Source organism: Macadamia integrifolia, chromosome 2 (assembly GCF_013358625.1).
Source record: "Macadamia integrifolia cultivar HAES 741 chromosome 2, SCU_Mint_v3, whole genome shotgun sequence".
Taxonomy (NCBI): Eukaryota; Viridiplantae; Streptophyta; class Magnoliopsida; order Proteales; family Proteaceae; genus Macadamia; species Macadamia integrifolia.
In genome coordinates, this window is record NC_056558.1 from 25124083 (window position 1) to 25146814 (window position 22732).

Sequence of the window (22732 nt, forward strand, 5' to 3'; positions counted from 1 at the left end):
ATTTTTTTTTTTTTTTTTTGTAAAATGGAACGAAACTGGGAAGACGGAACTCCATTTTGGAGTTCCGTCAAATCTCGTTTTTTCAGTTTTTTTTTTCACTTTTTGTTCCAAAAAAACAGAAACGGACCATAAGTGCACCAAACAGAAGATTCCGTTTTTTCGTTCCAACAGAACCAAAAAACTCCAGAAACGTTTTTTTAGAACGATACCAAACGGGCCCTAAGTGTTGCTGTGTTGGGACTACAGGCCACAGGCCACGCGACCAGGCAGTGTCTCTCGTGCTATATCTTAGCCCAAACTTGACCCGGTCCTAAGAATCTCAACCCTGACATATTGAAAAGCCTAGCCCAAGCCCGCCCTCTGAATTTTCTTTGGGATCCATATTTTCGTTTGTTGCGACTTCGGACTCTCTTTCCTCTTTCCAGGCTTGCTCTCGCTGTTCCCTGTTCCCTGAACTGTTCCCTTTTCCCTTTCCCTGTTCTCTACGTCTCTGTTCTGGTCATGGACGCCAAGTGATGGCCGCCTTGACGTTTATACTTCCATCATTCTCTTTCCAGTCTTCTTATCTGCTGGGAATCTTCTCTAGTGAATCTCCCCTGGCCAAGTGGCTGTTGCATTGACTTTCTGCCTCCATGTCTCTCTTTTCAATCTTCTTATCCGTCTCCTTGACGTTTATACTTCCATCATTCTCTTTCCAGTCTTCTTATCTGCTGGAAAAAATCTTCTCTAGTGAATCTCCCCTGGCCAAGTGGCTGTTGCATTGACTTTCTGCCTCCATGTCTCTCTTTTCAATCTTCTTATCCGTCTCCTTGACGTTTATACTTCCATCATTCTCTTTCCAGTCTTCTTATCTGCTGGAAAAAATCTTCTCTAGTGAATCTCCCCTGGCCAAGTGGCTGTTGCATTGACTTTCTGCCTCCATGTCTCTCTTTTCAATCTTCTTATCCGTCTTTCAATCTACTTACACCATGGAATCTTCCCAAGTTGCGAACCAAAAGATCCTTCCCAGGGATCTTATACCACGGAAGAAAGAAGAAAAATTTCCGGCAAGATCACGAGTACGACGAGCACGATCATGTCTTATGATTGACTCCATGGTATGTCACTGTTCTTTCCGTCATCTTCCTCTCTAATGTCCTCCGATACTGTTCTACTCCTTAAGCCCATATTTGTACATGGGTTTTCTGCTACTTCACACCTTGTTTTGTTGCTAGTTCTGTCCTTTAATTGGGTGTGCAAGAGGCTTACGAGGCCCAAACGCGAAGTTTCAATACAGGGATTGAAGCAGACGCCTTTGTACTATCAATCGGCCATTTTCGCCTGTTTGGGTCTGTTTAGCTTTAATCTTCTGTTTTGTGCTTTAAACTACTTTTTCTGGTATAGAAATGGTTGGTCTAATGAAAATCTTGTGACCCAATTAGATTTTGTACTCAGAACACTTGCTTGGTTTGCAATCTCTTCTTACTTGTATTTCCAATTTCATCAAAATGAGCTGAGGTTTCCTATCCTACTAAGAATTTGGGGGGGCTTCTACTTCCTTTTCGCTTGTTCCTGTCTTGTAATTGACGGTGTCTCGTATGGGAAACATCAATTATTACCAACGCGGTCTTTGATTTCCGATATCGTCTCTGTTTTTGCTGGCTTGTTCTTCTGTTATGCTGGATTCTTTGGGAAGGAAAGAAGAGATGCCCGTCTACAGGTGCCTCTTTTGAATGGTAGTATCAATAGAGAAAATGGTGTCGAGGAAGCGGGCAAGAGTATAAGCGGCACTTACTCAACTGCCAATTTTCTTAGTATTCTAACCTTCTCTTGGTTGGGTCCTTTGCTTGCGGTTGGGAAAAAGAAAACACTTGACCTTGAAGATGTTCCTCAGCTTGCCACCAGTGATTCTGTTAATGGAATCTTCACAGTTTTCAGAAATAAGCTTGAATCAGATGGTGATAGAGATAGTCGTGATCAAATAACCACACTCAAGTTGGTGAAAGTATTGATCCTTTCATCATGGAGAGAATTTTTACTGAGTGGTGTATTGGCCCTTCTATATACATTGGCTTCTTATGTTGGACCATATCTCATCGAGAGCTTTGTCCAATATCTCCATAATAACCCTCACCAACACAGAAACAAAGGCTATATGTTGGTTTCCATTTTTTTATTTTCAAAGCTTGTAGAGTGCCTCTCACAAAGGCACTGGTTTTTTAGTTTGCAACAAGTGGGGATTAAAGCTCATGCTGGCTTGGTTGCAATGATCTATAAGAAGGGTCTCGAACTTTCAAACGAATCAAGGCAGGGCCACACTAGTGGGGAGATCATTAATTTCATGAGTGTTGATGCAGGGAGGATTGACGACTTTGGTTGGTATATGCACGACCTATGGTTGGTTCCTATTCAAATTGCACTAGCATTGGTGATCTTGTACAATAGCCTTGGGCTTGCTTCGATTGCGGCTTTTGTTGCCACAATAATTGTGATGCTGGTAAATCTTCCACTGGGGACATTGCAAGAGAAGTTCCAAGAGAAATTGATGGATTCAAAAGATCAAAGGATGAAAGCAACATCTGAGATCTTGAGGAATATGAGGATTCTTAAGCTTCAGGGTTGGGAGATGAAGTTCTTGGCTAAGATAGCTGAGCTCCGGAGGACAGAGACTGGTTGGTTGAAGAAATATGTTTACACATCAGCCATTATCATTTCTGTATATTGGGGTGCCCCCGCACTTATATCTGTGGTCACTTTTGTGGCATCTATGTTAATGGGAGTCTCTCTAGAGTCAGGGAAGATTCTGACTGCACTTGCAACATTTAGGATATTGCAAATGCCAATTTATAGTCTCCCTGACACAATTGCTGTGCTAGCTCAGACAAAGGTTTCCCTTGACAGGATTGCCTCATTCCTCCGTCTTGATAACCTGCAGCCTGATGTGGTACAAAAGCTTCCTGTAGGTAGTTCTAAGATTGCAATTCAGATTATTAGTGGGAATTTCTCTTGGGACCCCCATTCCTCTATTCTCATGTTGAAAGAGCTGAATTTCCAAGTATATCATGGCATGAGGGTGGCTATTTGTGGTTCTGTTGGCTCAGGCAAGTCAAGCTTGCTTTCATGTATATTGGGGGAAATGTATAAAGAGTCTGGGACTGTTAAGTTAAGTGGGACAAAGGCATATGTTGCACAATCACCTTGGATACAAAGTGGTAAGATAGTAGAGAATATATTGTTTGGTAAAGATATGGAAATCGAAAGGTATGAGAAAGTCCTAGAAGTATGTTCATTGAAAAGGGACCTAGAAATTTTTCCTTTGGGGATCAAACTGTTATTGGAGAGAGGGGCATCAACTTAAGTGGTGGACAGAAGCAAAGAATCCAGATTGCACGTGCTTTATACCAGGATGCTGAAATTTATTTGTTTGATGATCCTTTTAGTGCTGTGGATGCTCATACAGGAAATCATCTCTTCAAGGTAACTCTTATTTGACCTTAAGCCTAATTTTTTTTTTTTTTTAATGAGTGTATTTTGATTTGAAGCATTAAGTGTACATTTATGTAGTAGTTTCATTCCTTCAAAATTCAGGATTTTATTTCACACTTTTGATATAGAAAAAATAGAATTTGGGCCATACAACCACAAATAATCATGAAATTCGTATACATTCTTTATATAAATTTTAGCCTTATGTCCGATTAACCAGTGACACTGGATTCTACCATTATGCTTACTTGGATCTCTTAGACATTTCTAATTGCTTTATGAATTCTGAACTTTGTATGACAGGAGTGTTTACTTGGGCATCTAAGTTCAAAAACTGTGATTTATGTTACCCATCAAGTAGAATTTTTACCTTCTGCTGATCTCATCCTGGTGAGCATTTATGGTTTCTTTCTCTCTCACTTCGACTCAATCAACTTGTTTTAAGGATGTTTTTTGACATCTTCTTATTGGGTAGGTTATGAGAGATGGAAGGATTACTCAAGCAGGAAAGTATGAAGAGATTCTCAGTTTAGGAACTGACTTTATGGAACTTGTCGGTGCACATAAGAAAGCTTTGACAGCCATTAATACCATCGATTGTGTGACTTCTGAAAATTTAGTTACTAGTAAGGAAGAGGGTAGTACTGGGTACTCTGTGAAGGCCTTTCATGAAGAAGAGGAGAAGCAAGGATTGATAAATGCTAAAGCTGAAAAAGTAGGTCAGCCAGAAGGGCAGCTTGTCCAAGAAGAAGAGAGAGAGAAAGGCAGGGTTGGACTTTCAGTTTATTGGAAATATGTAACAACAACTTACAAAGGAGCACTTGTTCCTTTGATATTGGTGGTTCAAATTTTTTTTCAGCTCCTTCAAATTGCAAGCAATTACTGGATGGCGTGGGCAACACCCATTTCAAAAGATGAGAAACCTCATGTTAAAGGCTCTACACTCATTTTTGTCTATGTTATTTTGGCCCTTGGAAGCTTTCTTTGTGTACTTGTAAGATCCATGCTAAATGTTACTGCTGGATACAAGACAGCCACACAGCTCTTCAACAAAATGCACTTGTGTATTTTCCGTGCCCCCATGTCATTTTTTGATTCCACTCCATGTGGACGAATTCTCAACCGGGTAATCGTGCGCACATATATTTTATTGGAAGTATGTTTTTTATTTTTTAATTTGAAGTAATTTCTATTTTCACAAACAGGCTTCTACGGATCAAAGTGCAGTTGAAATGTCTATTCCTAATCAAATTGGATCAGTTGCCTTCTCAATGATACAACTCTTGGGAGTAATTGCAATAATGTCTCAGATTGCTTGGCAAGTTTTTATTGTTTTTATTCCTGTGATTGTGGTTTGCATGTGCTACCAGGTAATGCGTTTTGGCTTCTTGCTTTGTCATGACCAAAATCTTAAATAAAGCTGTAATATCTTCCTCATGCTCACAAGGCCACTTTATGAGTTGGTTCAAACTTATTTGAACTTGAATTTTGAAGTGGCAACAAGTTGTCTGATTCATTCTATTCGATATGATGGTAGATCCAAACAAGCTTGGATGTGATATTGTTGCTTTAAGCCTTATCTATTATTTATTCTGTTAAAAGTTTGCTATTTCTTGTCTTCATTAAATATTTATACAACAGTGAAAGTCTTCAGTTTCCAATCCCACATATTCACTCCAATGAACCCAATTCCATTCTTTGTAAACTGCAATGGTGATACATGCTATCCTCATTCACCTGGTCTCCTCACTTGCACCCTCAGTAGTTAACTAGTTTATCATATGACCTTGCACATGACATTGCCTTTGGGACCTTTTTTCTTGTTACAATAGAGTATGGTATGGGTGAAAGCTTGGCAAATAAGCAAGTTAATGACTCAGCTGAAATGATGCACTGTGGTTGACAAGATGCCAAATCCAAATTACCAAGTTTGGATTTAGTCCTGTGAGAAGGAAACCTCCAATGACCAAGGAATGCATCTGAGTGGGTTTTTGGGAAATTCTCACATAGGTAAGTTCTAACGCTTGCAGTTGGATGGGAATAATCCGACCAAGTGCTCTAATTTCGCTATTATATAGGGGTACCCTCTGTAAGACTTAAAGAGTATTTCCATTGGAGAACAAATGATCAATTTTGTAAGTACAAAAGTGCAAAAGTATGCACAATGTGGATAATTTCTATTTATCCTTTTTGAATGGGAATGGATCCTATGGTTAGGACACATACTGAGTGGTTCTCTTTGTATGCTCTGGAAGACAAACAGGGAGAGTTCTCCATGACAAATACACAAGCTACCAGTTATAACAACTTCCTTCCCTGGACTTTCTAGAAGCCCCCATTGGACTTTGTATTACCCATTCTTTACCAGCATCTGGCTTGTTGCCTTCTCACTAGCCCCAAAAGTTTCAGAGAAGTAGCGGGAAAAGATGATGACAGATTTAGATTGCCATGTAGTTATCCCAAAACACATAAGTTAAGGACCCCTAGGGAAGACTAAGATGATCCTAGATGTCCACCAACCTTTTAATTCAGATGATCAGAAACATCACTCCTATTGCCAAGTTGCCAGAAGGTTAGTAATTATAAAATTGGTGGATCATATCATAGGCTCTATAGGAAGATTATGTTTAAGTGCAAGCACAAAAATAGCATGCACATTCATTTTCTTGTGAATTGGACAATAGGAGGTGCAAATTCATTCACAAAGGATGCACGGAAGTGGATTTTGTTGACAAAGGTGCAAAAATCTCATAGGTGTTGAAGACCCCAAAGAGTGGCAGCCAAATATCAGTGGCAAGTCCCACTCCATAATGTCCATAATGTATCTATCAAATTCCATCTGTCTTACAAACCTCATTCTTAACAAAATTGAATCTCCTTTTGCATTATGACCTGGCTACACTAGTATCATTGCACAAGAATTATCTCTAATCACTGCACCCATGGCCGGATGCCTAGCTTTTACAAATAGATTAAGGAACAAATTGTATACATTTGTATTGACCTGGGTGGAATGTGAATAATTTCTTTCTACTTAAGCTATTACATCAAAGATAGAGATTATACAGAGTGAATTCAAAGCAGATACACGGTACACCAATATCTTGATTCATATCATGTCCATTGTCTTAATTCTGAATTCGAATCAACTAAGGAGTCGGATATCTGAATTCGAATCAGAATATTTGGTTATTTTTTATATAATCTAATATGAATAAAAATAATATATAATTGTTTCTACTTGATGAGAAAATAGATAAATATATAATATATAACACAAATTATATAAAATTATAATTGATCTGATGCTATTGAAGTGGATACGTTGATATTTGGGTCTTACTCAATATCATTAGGATATCAAATAATATTTGGATCAGTGTACTCAATATCCCACTTTTCTGATAAATATCTAGGTAAACGGATACAAATTTGGATATGTAATCAACATTTTCAAATATCCATTTAAATATCTAGTCAAAGGGTACAACAACAGCAACAACAACTCAGCCTTATACATGGATCCGATCAAAAGCAAAAAAGGAGAAGTGAAAGTAAATGGAATAAAAGTAATAGAAAAGAAGCCCAACACCAGCAAGTCAGGAAAATCTAAGCTATTAACTATGTGGATCCTTTCCCTCTAATCGGCTCTATCTGAGGTCATATTTGGGACAAGACCTAAACTTTGCATGTCATTCCTCACAACATCTTCTATGGTAATTTTAGCCCTGCCCTTAGCTCTTTTAACTCCTTCAATCGGGATCATATCACCCTCCTTACTAGGGCAACCTCAGGCCTTCGTTGAACATGACCATACCACCTCAAATTACTTTCTCTGAGCTTGTCATTGATCTAGGGAACTCCCGAAATCTGATCTAGTCAAAGGATATGCTCTTAAAACTGGATCATTTGGCAGCCTAATGTGCTGACTCTAATCATAAGGAGGTCTGTAATGTCTTTGGATTAAACACCACCTATCTTGGAATAATTGCTCTCTTCCCAAATAGTTCAAGCCTGCTAATAGAACCATTCTCCAAAAGTGCATCTGTCTTTTGCGAAAAGGAGAGTCAATTTCCTCTAGTTCTTAATGTATTAAATGTCTATAAATTAAAAAAAATCTTATTATTGCAAAGCAAGCCTTCTTGTTGTTTTTCAAGGAAATGGGACTGGATATGCTTTCCTAGCCAGTTTTATCGATGTAACAATTTAGGCATGTATAGTTTTAAAAAATTCCTCATCCATAAGATTATCCCATTTATCAAAAATAAAAAATATAAGGAAAAAAAAAGAGAAGCTTCTGCTATTTTTCTTAATAACCATACATATGTTATACCTTTATTTCATTGTATGTCATCTTCTTTATTACTTACTTTATTTTGCAGCAATACTACATACCTACGGCACGAGAATTAGCACGGCTTGTTGGAGTATGCAAAGCTCCAGTTATACAACACTTTGCTGAATCTATTTCAGGATCGACAACAATTAGGAGCTTTGATCAGGAATCAAGATTCATGGAGATGAATCTCAAGCTGATAGATTGTTATTCTCGTCCCAGATTTCATAATGCTGGTGCAATGGAGTGGTTAAGCTTCCGCTTGGATATATTATCATCCCTCACATTTGCCTTATTTTTGGTTTTCTTGATTTCAGTGCCAGAGGGTTTAGCTGATCCTGGTAAACCAAGTTCAACTTGAAATCTTATAAAATCATCTTATAGGCCCCCATGATTGATTACATGTATGGCTACATGAACTTAAATCTTTTCTTTTCTTTTTTTCTTGTGAAGGCATTGTGGGTTTAGCAGTGACATATGGACTTACTTTGAATATGATACAAGCCTCGTTCATAAGGAATCTCTGCAATCTTGAGAATAATATTATTTCTGTTGAAAGAATACTTCAATACACATGCATCCCTAGTGAACCTCCTCTTGTGATAGAGGTGAATAGGCCTGATCATGATTGGCCATCACATGGGAAAGTTGATATTGTTAATTTGCAGGTATGCTATGGTATCTCTATCAAATGCTCAATACCTTGATTGTTTTACTGTTTTTCTTTGAAAAAAAAATCTCTTAGAAACAGGTTGAGGCAGCAAGTAGGATCTTTCGTTATTGACCAATGGCTAGGTAGAGAATATCTTTTTTAATGCCAACCAGGAAAAGTCTGGGTTTTGTGCCTAATGATTGCTCATTTGGTGTAGGTCCGTTATGCCCCACACCTGCCTCTTGTATTGCGTGGTCTCACTTGCAGTTTTCCTGGAGGGATGAAGACAGGCATTGTTGGACGAACGGGTAGTGGTAAATCAACTCTCATTCAGGCACTCTTTCGCATTGTAGAACCTGCAGCTGGCCACATTGTGATAGATGGCGTTGACATCTCCAAGATTGGACTCCATGACTTGCGGTCAAGATTAAGCATCATTCCACAAGACCCAACCATGTTTGAGGGGACTGTGAGGAACAATCTGGATCCGCTTGAAGAGCACACAGATGAACAGATTTGGGAGGTTGGTTTTCTTCCATCTAATGAACACTCAAATCAGTAACAGTGGAATAACTGTCAATTGTACTGTGATTGGGACTAGAATTTACTGGATGCCTAGCTTGTACCAAAGAAAACATCCTGTATGTGATGGTAATTGGTTGGGGAGAAATTAGACTTCCCACCATAGCTTGCTAACCTTCAGGTGGAATGGAATTAGGACCGCTTGCTTGTGGTAGCCTCTGCCTGCCCATTGGGCTTGTGAAGTGGATAGAAGTTCCATGATCGAGATCTGGGCAGGTAAAGGTTGTACTAGACATGAGTTCTCTGCCATCTTCACCAGCTACTCTTCTCTCTCCTGGTTGATGTTCTTTACCTACGAGAGGAATGATCACTTCATAACGTATTGAGAGTTCTAAAGAAAGCAAGGCAGGGGAGGGAGAGAAGGGAAGAAAGACTTGGTTAATTTAAGAATTTGTGGAAAGGAGTTAGAGAATCATGGTGCCCGCATGGGAAACTGAACGAGCAATTGGACTTGCGAGGGGTGCATAAGGGGAACTTTTTTCACTTTTTAAGCCCCCTCTTCAGCATCTCAAAATGATCACCCTCCTTTATCCTGTAATGTCAAACTTGTAGGCATTTCCTGGACTGTCAGACCCTCTTTTCCTTTCTTTCCAGCCAACTAAGCCATTAGATGATTAAGACCTACTTTGATGGTTATTTGCATTTGCACTGTCGTCTTCAATAATTGTGTTTGGTAGGAAGTTGATACACAATATTTGTTGTTTCAGGCTCTAGATAGGTGCCAGCTTGGAGAAGAAGTCAGGAAGAAGGAAGGGAAGCTTGATTCTGCAGGTTTTCTGCTTCTCATATTTGCTGGTTATCTTTTATTAACATGTCCAACAATACACAATATTTTTCAGTCTTTGATTTTCAGCCAGTTTTATGTCATGAACTCATCATATTTCTAATTCGTAGTGTTCTTCCAAAACTATACATCTAATGTTACAGTGACTGAGAATGGAGAGAACTGGAGCATGGGCCAGAGACAGTTAGTGTGTTTAGGCAGGGTGCTACTCAAGAGTAGCAAAGTATTAGTGCTTGACGAAGCTACTGCTTCAGTGGATACAGCAACTGATAACCTCATTCAGCATACAATTAGGCAACAATTCTCGGAGTCTGCAGTTATCATTATTGCACATCGGATAACATCTGTTGTAGATAGTGATATGGTCCTACTTCTTGACCATGGTTAGTACTATCGAATGGGTTCAATTTTACCCTCTCCAATCTTTTGAGGTGCTCTGGTTTAACATGTGTTTCATTTCAAGCAGGCCTTATCGTAGAACATGACTCTCCAGCCAAATTACTTGAAAACAAGTCATCATCATTCTCGAAGCTGGTGGCTGGGTATACTCAGAGGTGAAATAATTCTGCTGGAAAGGTTAAACTGATATTTGACTGCAAAATATATTTTTGCTGCGTTCAGCTGATGTACTTAGCTTGATGATGACGATGAAATGTATTTTGGTACTTAGCTTGATGATGATGATGAAAAGTATTTTGGATAAGATGTTAGAATTCTTGAGGTTGCATTCATCGGAGTTTTGTGGCTTTATTATCTTTGAAACTTCGTTGGATTCACTGGGCATGAGGTAACTTTAGGTACAAGAAGAATAGCTGTTTGCCTTTGTAAGCTGGTTACTCTACATACAAAAATGGAAGTGGCAGTTTGAGGCTTTCAGCTGTTGTTTAATCCGGACTTGGGGACTATTCCCTCAACCTCAAAGACTGTCAACTGTCAAGGATGAGGGAAGTTGTGGATTTTGAGACACATGAGATTTTGTTAGGTTTCTGAAAGAGATGTCATCTTGGGATATTTATATACATAAATCAAACCAAACAAGATCACCCACCATCCAACCTAAAAGCAAACTTAGCTAAATGATGAGTGACCTTGACTTGATGGCTTTGAGCAATATTACACAGATGAACTGAAAAATATGAAGTAGCAAAGTTCCTAGCTTTAATCCAAGAAGACTAAAATCTCCAATCAAAATCTTTAAAAACTTTATTGTTGCAGTTGTTCACCATTAGTATCATAGAATTCAATAATTTATTTTTCAGGACCCCATAATCAAAAGTAACCAAGAAAGAATGCATTCCCTTTCAAGACTTTTAAAATGTTGGAATTTTTGTTAAAGGACCTTACATGGCATTCCAAAAATTGATACGTAGGCTAAAATTTAGTTAATTGATTATTTTATTTGAAACCAAATTTCAGTGGAAATATTTTTGAAATTTAGATTCACAATACTGTGCTCTTGGACAAAGAACATGTTCCCTAAAATTATTTATTTCGTCTTAATATATAGTTTTTTGGGGAGAGATTGATACACTAGCCACATACATTGGCATCTCCCACGCTAAGCAAATGGGAGGACGGGAGAGATTGCCTCACATTACATATACAAAACAGGCTGGCTCCTCTCTAACGATTGCTCCCTCCAACCAAACATTAGCATGCACCCTCAAATGTGTCTGTATCTGTGGTTGGGGAAAAAGATCCTTTCTAGCACCACTGACCCTCCAACGACCCATCCAAGGGCTGGGAGGATTTGGACATGCATCCCCATGTTTTGGCAAATGTTGGGATGCATGACCAAGCCCTCCCAACCCTTGAATGGTCGTTAGAGGGTGCAGTTGTTGGAGAGGAGTCGGATCCTCTGGTTGGAGGGTGGTTGGACCATCAGTCGTTGGAAAGAATCCGAATCCAAATGAGCTACATAGTCAAGGACAAGGTTTTAATTCATGGTATTGGAGTTGGTATCAATCACCATTAGTACTAATACCGTTTCAGATCAACTGTATCATGTTGATTCCAATATAATAACCCTTTCTTTTTTTTTTTTAAGGGTTTGCAGTGGGGGAATTTGAGAAAGTTATATATCTCTTTGTTTCCCTATAAATTGTTGCCATGACAGATTATGAGGGTTTCTAAGAATTCTTTGTAAACAGGGAAAAATACGGGGAAGAGAGCAAAGAACCCTTTCTCCATTGTTAAGTGAATACTGCCTTCATCTCTCCCATTAACATAAGCACATTATTGAACCATGTAAATCTTTGTATTACAGTTGTGTGACTATTTTTTCTTTTTGTTTATTGTATTTTCTACATCGTGAATAAGTTTCAATTTTTATTTCTCAATCATTTTTTCATATTTTTTTTCTATCAAACGGTCCACTCTCAAGAGTCAAGCCTCATCCCCCAATTTCAGGTTCTCACACTATGATTAGTGATGGCAACAAGTAACCCAGTAATTTTTTATATCCTTCCTTGATCACCACAATGATTGACTGTGTTGGCTTTGGCGTTTAACTTCTACCCCTTAGCTTTTGTGATGGTCCAGACCTGAGAGGTTGCCCCTGTTTGTCAATCAGTGATTGATAGTCATGTGTCACTAATTTTTCTTTAAAAATTTTTAGTTTCAGTGAACGTTAGAAGAAACTAATTCAACAGTGGCGTTTGGCTCCATGTGGAATTCGGAATCCCCCCCCCCCCCCCTCTCTCTCTCTCTCTCTCTCTCTCTCTCTCTCTCTCTCTCTCTCTCTCTCTCTCTCTCTCTACTTTGAAAGATCCCCTTTGAAAGATTTCCATTTTCTTTATATGCTCAGACTCTAAGAACACTCCATAGTGGTAGTGGTAGACTGGTGAATGGAAAAGTAGCTAATAGTGGAAAAAGAAAAGGGTGTTTGATCACGAGATTGAAAAAGATGAGTTGCGTAGTTTGCGGTTCATATCCCCTTGTAATCTTCCTAATATCAAATTCCTATACATAGGAATAGGGTCAGTGCATCTCCAATGCGTCCAACAAACAAATCCATGCAACAAAGACAAATCACAAACCTCTCATCACGTCCTTTCCACTACTTTCACACTCCACAGTCCACACACAGATGCAAACACATCTCTCTCTCTCTCTCTCTCTTGTCATTTGTCAACGATGCCTAAGAATCCTTATCACATTTTTTAGATCAATAAGACCGTTGGAATTTATATATAATTAAAGGTATGAAGATTTGCACGCAGCCAGTTTTCCAGCAAAACTGCACACGGGTGCCCCTTCCTCCACTTAGATCATTGTTCTCTCTCTCCTTAAAAGGGCATATCCAATGCATGAAACTCCCGTAGGTGCAAGGTCTAATGGGAAGAACTATGTAGCCTTGCCCTGAGCATGCATTGAAGTAATATTATGGAGCGGATTTTCACTTTTCATACATGAGGGGGCAGTCATTTTGCGCTCATTATGTCTGGACGCAGCCATGCTGTCTTTCAAGCTTATTTTCTCCTTAAATTAATCTACAATACGCATAATTTGTTGTGACTTGTGAGGTCAAAATGAAGAATGGTCAAAGGAAGAAAATAAATAAATTAAATAAATCAATCAAAACAAGAAATCATTCCATTGTCATTATCAACAAGATTAATCAAGTTTTATTTTCTACCAAAAAAAAAAAATCAAGTTCTATTTGTCCACCGTGTGTCTGTCTGTGTAACCAACAATAAAATAACACTTAGGTGATAACTAATACAAACATTAGATTAGACACTTTTCTAACCAAAAACAAAGAAAAGTAGGAACTACACGTGAACAGATTGGTAATTGTTGGGAGTTGCTGCAGAAGAGATTTGGGTTTAGAAAATACAAACCATTTTTTTAAGCACCCTAAACCCTGACTCTATTATTCATAAACTGATTTTAACATTTAACTCAATTTTCATTTCCATATTGATAGCTAGGTACCACTTTGTTGATTCCCACTGATCTTGAGTTATAACTATTTTTATATTAAAATGAGTTTTTTCTTTTATTTTTTTTCCTGCTATAAAATGTATAGGAAAAAGCTTCCCTCCACCTTGAGGGAAGATTCACCACATCATCTTTGTATTCACAAAATTTTATAAAATTTTAATATGTTTCACAAAATACCTTCTGTTATTTTTTCCTGTCATCTGAAACCTTTCATCAAAGGATTCTCTGTCACCATGGCTTAAAAAAAAAAAAACTATGACTGTTAAAATACCTCACACTTTCACACCTAAATTTATTGATATGATCTTGCATCTGAAATCGCCCATGATCAAAAGCAACTTTATTTTTGCCTCACCAAAAGAGAAAAAAAAACATAGTTGGCAACCATAATTCCATTGTGAGATGTTTCAATTTTGCAACGGACAGAAAAAGTAGCTGGCCACCTTAGGCATCTACCCCTACAAATCTTTCTTCTTCTTCATCATGTGGCTGAAGAATTAATTGAGAAAAGAAGGAATAACAACAACAAAAACAACAAATATCTGCTTAACCCAAGAAGAGATAAAGAGAGATAAAAGCAAACCAAGCATTGGTTTGAGGTCTCAGCCTTGGAGTCTTATCTTTGGCTCCTTCTTCCCTTCTCTTGATACCCATGAAACCCTTTTGGAGTTTGCACACTCCCTCTCCTCCCCTTCCCCCCACCCCCCTCACAAGTCAAATCCCTCTTACACTTGAGACCCATTACCCCTACAAATACTAGCTCCTCTCTCTCTCTCTCTCTCTCTCTCTCTCTCTCCACTTATACTGAATCTACTCCAACCAAAAGCTGAAAAGCAAAACTAAACAAAAATGGTGGTGGAAGGAAAGAGGTGCTGAGGAATATATCTACATATTATACAATGGTGGAAGAGAGAGAAAAGAAAGTGAAGTTAGAGGTAGTGAAGTTATTCTACATAAACGACCACAGAGACTTACTGGTAGAGATACTGAAGCGACTAGATGGCCACTCCCTAGGGGTGGCAGCCTGTGTGTGCCGCCTCTGGAGATCCCTCACTTGTAACGATTGGCTTTGGGAGACTATCTGCTTCCGCCACGTTTCACCATCACCTTACGACGTTAGACCAGTGGTGATGGCTCTTGGTGGGTATCGCCGCCTCTACATGGTCTGCCTCCGCCCACTCCTCACTCGCCTCTGCTCTACTCGTGACTCGGAGCGATTTAGGAGTAATAGTAACAGGGTTTGGACTAGGGACGAATTGCAGCTATCCCTGTCCCTCTTCTCCATCGATTACTACGAAAGGTTGGGCTCCTCCTCCTCTACGTCCACTTCCTCCCTTATGTTCCTCTGCAAGGCGGTGAATGTCTAATGCTTCTTCCCGTGTTCGTTCATGGCAAACTGGAGAAAGAAAGGGTTTTGATATTTTTTATTTTTATATATGGGTTGTCCATAGAAGCTGAATCTCGAATAAAGCAAATCCAGGCATGTCCAATTCCAATTTCTTTAATATTTGATTTTTATGTATCTGAAGTTTATTCATTTCTTCATTAGTGAAACGCAGAACGAAAGAAAAATTTATTGATGAATAGCTACAAAATCACTATTGTTAAATCATTTCATGCATTGTGGATTCTGGGTTTAACAGAGCAAGATATGGGAATTTTCCATTAGAGCTTAAGAGTCGAGATTTCAATCTGGGCATCACTTACAGCCTCCAGCGATTTCGTGTAACGGTAAAGAAGTCGTTTTTAGACATGAGAAGGTACAGTAACAGTTCCTGAACTCTGAATTTCATTTATTTTTTCCGCTGCAGAAATCACTGCAAAGTGACTGTTTTGATGGGTTGTCAACCAGTTGTGGAACCCACGTTTGGTGAAAACTCATAGAAACAGTTCTTTGAATTGCAGAGATTTGAGTACAAACATCCCTTTTCTTAGATGAGGAAAAGGTTTCCATGTCAGTTATTAACCAATCAAGATCAGGGCCATCAGGGTTTTAGGAATCGGTATTGCATTGGCAGAATCTTCAAGACTGATCCCATCCCATTTCTGGGCGATTCAGATCAGGTTTTTTTGGCCAATTCTTGCCTATTCTTGGCCGATTCGCCGGATTCAGGGAAACCAATTCCAAATGTACCTTGATCCAGATCAGAATCTGCACCGCCTGATTCGATTCCGAATCTGTTTATTTGAAACTTGGCTGATTATATAGTCCTTTTTACTTCTTAATTGTTCACAGTTGGATCTAAGATTTACAGTCTTATCATCAAAGACAAAGGAAAACAGAGTACCCCCCCCCCCAAATGCATTGATGTTGACCCATCAAAGCTGTACGGAACAATACATCCCCATCCCCTGTGACCTGTGAATGTGAGGGTAATCACAGAACACCCCCCCCCCCCTTTACCCATCTCTTTTACTGGACCTGTGTGTTCTGTGCATCACGTGTTTTGGGGACTTTCCCACTTTCATGTGTAGGTGGGATGAACATTCAAAATCTCAAATATACAGAAGTGCTAGAAGTTGCAGCCGGGTTTAAAAAATTGGAATCGGATTTCTAGAGTTCAGGCTGATTCTGGCTGAATTGAAATCAGAATCAGAATCAACTGAGACCGATCCCATTTCCAATTCTGCTTACTTGAACCTTGAGTTGCAGCCCTTCAAAAAACCTATAAATTTTACAATGAGCTTGTCTACCACCAAAGCTGGTAAACACATTTAGATTCAGTGAACAACATTTTATTTTATTAAACAAAAAAAAAAGTTGCTTCTGTCACAACTCTCTCTTCTTAACACACTTGACTTTTCTAGTTTAGTGTTTTACAACCCACACAGCACGTCTCCATGTTCACTGAAACTTCCTCCTCCATGGTCTCAGAACACCCCACCACTTGTAGCCATCCTTATAATCTGAAACAGGGCTGCCAACCAAGAAACCAGGAAATGTAAATCACAAATTGAAAAAAGAATCAGAAGCTAAGCATCAAGATTTAACAAATAACAAAACTTTCTAATATTGGATTAAAGGTTCTTGAAACTTTTTCCCTAACTTTTACATAAGTTTGAAACTACATAATCTCTTCATCCAAGAATATCATGATATGTAAGCAAGCATCAAGTCCAACTACAACAGCTTGGGTCCTTGGGCAACCAAGCTTTTTATAAAGAATTGCACTCTATTCAACATCAAATAGAAGGGAAAGCCAAGAATTTACCCTATGCAAATGTATCATAGATCAACACACACAAGAGGAAGGTTCAGAATGGCCAGAGATGGATTCTGGAAACAGGATGTAATAGTGTATTAAACACACTGGATCAATGGAGATTTCATAAGAATAAGGAAAAAAAGTGAGAATCTGCTACCCACATTACTAATAATAGATAAGAAAATAGCATTAATTTCCTGCATGCGAATCTACTCAATATAAATGTTGACATTGATAAGAAAAGCGACATCCAGGAGACAGGCATATAGTGTCGAAATGAAATCCCAGACTTCCCACCATTTGGTTACTACTTTGTTATTTTGCAATATGCAGTGATGAAGCAAAGGCATGTAACAAGAGCTACAGATCAGAAATTAAGGACGTTAGGAGTGGGAGGAAAAAGCATACATGATCCAATGACCACAAAAACAAAAAACCCAAGCACAATTGGCCCGACCGGGTAGTCATATCCTTTCTTCACTGAGGTTTCAGGGACGGATCCCCTCTTTGTGATATTGTTCTGAAACTTCACCACTTTTCTGTCTGCAAGGCGCCTAGAGGTAGTCTGTCAAACAGCAATGCATCAGGAGCACAAAACACCAAGATATCAACCACCAAGGATGGAACAGTAGAACAAATGCACTAAAGTGGCTAGCTTCAAATTTTTACTGCATTCAATGTGGAGTCATTGGACTACTGCTCATCAGATTAGTAGTAACAAATGATGGAATTGGTAATAAAGTCCATGCTGATGCTGTTGAGAGGCGCAACCTGACTGCAAGGCCATTTTCACAATATTTATCCATAGGAAGTAAATTTTTTGGATTTGTCCTGGTCATAGTGCACCTAGCAATGCCTATCATATACATGTCTGAATATCTATGTGGGTGTGCATACTTAACAGACTTCTCCAAACTGAGAATAAAGCATTAAAATTAGCCAAAAGCGAAAAAAGAAGAAGAAATATGACAGTAAGTACCCTTACATAAACTTAACCATTACAAAAAATCTCCCAAAATACCACAAGGTTTTCATGGGATCTTCCATAGTTATAGTTATGAGTGCAAAACCTGACTTGTTTGGCAAAATTTTCCGAGGGTAGTCTTTTATGAATACCTATGAGGCTAATTTAACAAAGAGTGGTTATAACTGAAAACTTGCAACTTAAGCCCAGAAAAGAGTTCGTAGAAATATGTGTGGCCTGCGCAGACAGATTCAGCTTGAGATGAAGGGCAAGTGAAAGCCTCAAGGGCAGCTAAAAAAGCTCAAACACCTTGGCATAACCACCTCAAAGATGAGGTAACTGAGAGGTCCTTGCTTCTCAGTTTTCGCATTGAACCTAATGTATCAAAGCTTATGCTTCTTGCCTCACCTCTTCGTACATTGGTCTTAGAATGAGCTTTAAAGGGAAAACTTGATTTGTTTTTGGAAAGTGTTGAATTTACAGAAAATCTACCTTTCTTAGTATGCATTCTGCATATAGTAGAAATGAGAAAGTTTTCCGTAGAATCATGACCAAATGTCCTGATCCCTTCTCTTGTGTAAACACAGGTCTAGAATGAGTTTTAATGGGGACAAGTTGGTTGGGATTGAACCAACACAAAGATTTAGAGTAAATAGCACAAAAAAAATTCACGAAAAAATGAGTTAAAATATAGAAAGAAGAAATGGTACTAAAAGTCCACAACCCCATGCGTTCTATCCTAATCACCTCCTTCTCATCCCTATAAGGGTGGAACAAAAAGGAAATTGAAAGACGCATTTTGACCAAAAATATAACAGTACCCAATAGATTGCCTTATAAAAATCCATATCAGTAAAGTTAAGCACTGGAACAGAAAAAGAAGAAACAAACTTTTATTCTAAGATAAAGAGTAATAAAAATCATATGAGCATGCACATTCCCCTTATCCATGATAATATCTCCACCAAAGGAAGAAATACAATCTGCCCAGTTCCCACCGGAGGAGAGAGAGGGAGAGAGGAAAGAGCCATAGGCAAAAGAAAAACACAGCGATCAGGAAAACCAGTGACCAGTGACCCGTCACCTGCGCATATGGAAAAAGATGGAGAGAAGAACAATTCCACAAAAGAGAAACAAAAATAAAATAATATCAATAACCAACACAAAATCAAACTTATCGCTACAGAGACATTTGAAACAATGCGGATAAACAGCAAATTAAGAAAGAGGGTTAACGAGATCAGAAAAGTAAACATTTCGAAGAACAAGACATCATAACAGAAACCCACCAAAAAAATCCCTAAACTATGAGGTCCCCAAACGAAAAGGGCTAGATGAAACAGGGTAACTAGCCCCGGCCTTCAAACCCATGAAGGAAAAACCATCCACCGAACAAGAGATTGTGGAATCATGGGAGCGAAATCAAGAAAACGGGTTGAGAGATAATTTAGATATTGAGAATTTTTACCATTTTCTTCGTCTCTGGGTAGGATTAGGATTTGGGGAACCGGAAGTTTTCAAACTTTAGGCTGCCCTGCAACTGCGATTCCACTCAAAGATCTGAAGCGAGAAAGGAAAATACAAGTTTTCTGATTTCCAGAACTCTCTTATTATGGGAAAAACTCATTTGAAGGGTCCGGTTGCCAAGGCCCGTCTTCATTGCCATGTGGAATGATGATGCAGCAATAGCATATGAGCTGATTAATAACGTTTCAAAATTTAGAGCCGAATTAGATAAAAACTCCTCGGCCGGATAATGTGGGAATCCTTTAGTATAGTAAGCAGAAATGGAAATCAAACTATTTAATAAACGGTTATTAAACAGTTTCAGTTTTTGGTAGAAATTAAATGGTTCTCTTAAAAAGGTTTATAATAGTTCTTATACAGTTACATGGCTTTGAGGCCTCCATATCCTCTGGAGCGCTCATTCGATAGTTAATGAGTTGTTTCAAATTTATGTCGGAATGTTTTTAGTCGTTGGATGTTGACTGCATTTGATGCAGGGATTTGGATTCAATTTTAAATCCTTTTTCGATTGTATCCATGTAAAGAGGGAGAGCGCTCTCGCACCAGCAGGTCCAGCACAGTGTCAATGATAAGGTTTATGAAAGCATCAATAGGGGTGGAATTTTTACCTTTCATAAGAGCTTGGTTAATCATTTCACAGGGTCTTGTGTTTGACCCGTGCTCTTGCACTATGGGGTTAATGAGATCACCCATTAAAGCATCAATAGGGGTGAAATTTTTATCTTTCATAGTATACGGCCAAATTGATTGCCCAATAGGGTAAGGACACGCGTCGCCCACCTGGACACATGTCACTCACCTGATAGAGGCTGCAAATATTCTGACCACGTAAACCGCGTGAAGAGAATATTCCCCACGAAGGGGATAAGACGTATCAGAATAGGACTCGAAAAGGAAAGGAGGCGGACCCGAGGAGGACTCCTCCAAGGAAAAGAGAAACCCTAAACCCTAAGGACTATAAGAGAGGGTCGGAGAGGAGGAAAAGAGGTAAGCAAATAGACCCACACCATTACTCCTGTAAAGAGCTGTGCGGCCGATCTCTAATTGGGGCTTCGGAGGACCAATCCTGGACAAAGCTCTAGGCCTCTACCTTCTGTGCTTGTGCAGGATCAGCTCATACTGATTTTCGGCAGCAACAAATTGGCACCGTCTGTGGGAATGACAGTAATGGTGGGGAGAACCTACAATCGTAAGAAGACAAGAGCAGCATCAAACATGAACATGGGGGAGGAGGAACCTTCAGGATGGCTCTCTCCCTCGACAGAAATTGGAGAAAGGGGAAATGATGATCGGGAAAGTTCCATGAGGGACCAGCGTTTGGTCGGATATTTGGTGCGCGGAGATAGTAATCCTCCACCCCCTCTTGGAGCGCAGGAATATGTGACAAGGGAGTAGTTCGAAGCCCTCCAGGAGAAATATGACTGAATGACAGAGGCAATGAAGGAGGTCTCCAAAGCTGTCTCTCAGAAGACCGGCGGAGCACTATGAGGCCCCCATATCCGGCCCGAGCGAGCTCGAGACGAGGACCAGAGCAGTACAGGATCAATAAGGTCCGGTCATAATCCTCAAAACTGAGCAATGAGGGAAAGTCCCACACCCAGGGGAAGGACGCGGCATGCCGCCGGGGCCATACATGGGGAACCACGCCAAGGAGACGAACAGAGACACGAGGACTCGGGGTTGAAGTAGATGATCCTGAACCTGAAAGATGAGATTAGGAAGGTGGCAGAAAATCAGACGGGAGCTCGTGAGCCAGACCTCACTAATGACACGGCTCTAGTTGATGAGGTCATGAGGGACCCGCTCTCGGTCGGCTTTCGCCTGCCAAAGTATGACACCTACGACGGGTCTAGAGACCTTGTCGATCATCTGGAAGGCTTCAAGATTGCTATGCAGTTCCATCGAGTCTCAAAAAACATCGTGTGTCGTGCCCTGCCATTGACGTTCAGAGGAGTGGCAAGACTATGGTACAACAGTTTGCCGACGAAGTCGATCCACAGCTTCAGTGGTTTAAGTTACTTCTTCGTGAAGGGATTCTTCAGTAGCCAACCCCTTCAGAAGACCCCGTTGAACTTGACCAACGTCAAGCAACATGAAGGGGAATCACTACAAAACTACGTGAAGCGCTTCTAACAAGAGAAGATCATGATCAGAGGTCTGGACCCGAAAGAGGAGTTCACAGCCCTGCTGGGAGGCGTCAAAGATAAGGAGCTGAAAAGGTCTTTGATGAAGCATACACCGAGGAACCTGGCTGAGTTGAGAGCTCGGTGCGATAAGTACATCCAGATGGAAGAAACCCTTCAAGCCGATGGAGCAGAACCAAGCCTCGTACAAGAGTAGCTAGCACACTCACATTTTGTAATTTTTGCTCCTAAGCACTTTTAAGTTGTAACTCCTCATCCTAAGCTCTCCGGAGGATTTTATTTATGAAAAATGTGTAAGCTGGTTTACGGCATTTGATAGGAATTCTCCTGTTTGGTGGCTTCAGTTTTGCCGAAGGGATACAGTCGAAAGTCTTCACCTCGGTTGGGAGCTCAGGCAAAGGCCGAGCGGACCTAACCGAAGGTCCTTAGCTTGGTTGGGAGCTCAAGCAAAGGCCAAGCGGACTTGACCGAAGGTCCCTACCTCGATTGAGAGCTCAGGCTGAGGCCGAGCTGACTTAACCGAAGGTCCCCACCTCGGTTGGGAGCTTAGGCCGAGGCCGAGCTAACCTGACCGAAGGTCATTACCTCGGTTGGGAGCTCAAGCCAAGGTGGAGCGGACCTGACTGAAGGTCCCTACCTCGGTTGGGAGCTCAGGCCAAGGCCGAGCTGACCTGACCGAAGGTCATTACCTCAGTTGGGGCTCAGGCCGAGGCCGAGCGGACCTAACCGAAGGTCCTTACCTCGGTTGGGAGCTCAGGCCAAGGCCAAGCGGATCTGATCGAAGGTCTTCACCTCGGTTGGGGGCTCAGGCCGAGGCTGAGCCGACCTGACCGAAGGTCCTTACCTCGGTTGGGAGCTTAGGCCAAGGCCAAGCGGACCTAACTGAAGGTCTTCACCTCGGTTGGGAGCTCAGTCAAAGGCCAAGCGGACCTGATCAAAGGTCCCTACCTCGGTTGGGAGTTCAGATCGAGGCCGAGCTGATCTGACCGAAGGTCCCCACCTCAGTTGGAAGCTCAGGCATAGGCCGAGCTAACCTGACCGAAGGTTATTACCTTGGTTGAGGCTTAGGCCGAGGCCGAGCGGACCTGACCAAAGGTCCTTACCTCGGTTGGGAGCTCAGGCTAAGG

At 40.3% G+C, this 22732-nt stretch overlaps 2 protein-coding genes and 1 pseudogene across 2 annotated transcripts; 2 read left to right on the forward strand and 1 right to left on the reverse strand.

The window, feature by feature from the left end:
• Positions 1–340: 340 nt before the first annotated feature.
• On the forward strand, positions 341–10546 carry LOC122067040 (annotated as a pseudogene).
• A 3820-nt stretch (positions 10547–14366) lies between these two features.
• On the forward strand, positions 14367–15348 carry LOC122059230 (F-box protein SNE-like). Its single transcript, XM_042621919.1, has one exon. It carries the CDS (start codon positions 14664–14666, stop codon positions 15129–15131), a length of 468 nt encoding a protein of 155 aa, XP_042477853.1. The 5' UTR covers positions 14367–14663; the 3' UTR covers positions 15132–15348.
• Positions 15349–16484: 1136 nt separating this feature from the next.
• On the reverse strand, positions 16485–19691 carry LOC122093612 (stress-associated endoplasmic reticulum protein 2-like). The gene is made up of 3 exons (XM_042663978.1): positions 19403–19691; positions 17379–17535; positions 16485–16682 (listed from the first exon to the last, which is right to left on the reverse strand). Exons 1-3 carry the CDS (start codon positions 19403–19405, stop codon positions 16636–16638), a joined length of 207 nt encoding a protein of 68 aa, XP_042519912.1. The 5' UTR covers positions 19406–19691; the 3' UTR covers positions 16485–16635.
• Positions 19692–22732: the final 3041 nt, after the last annotated feature.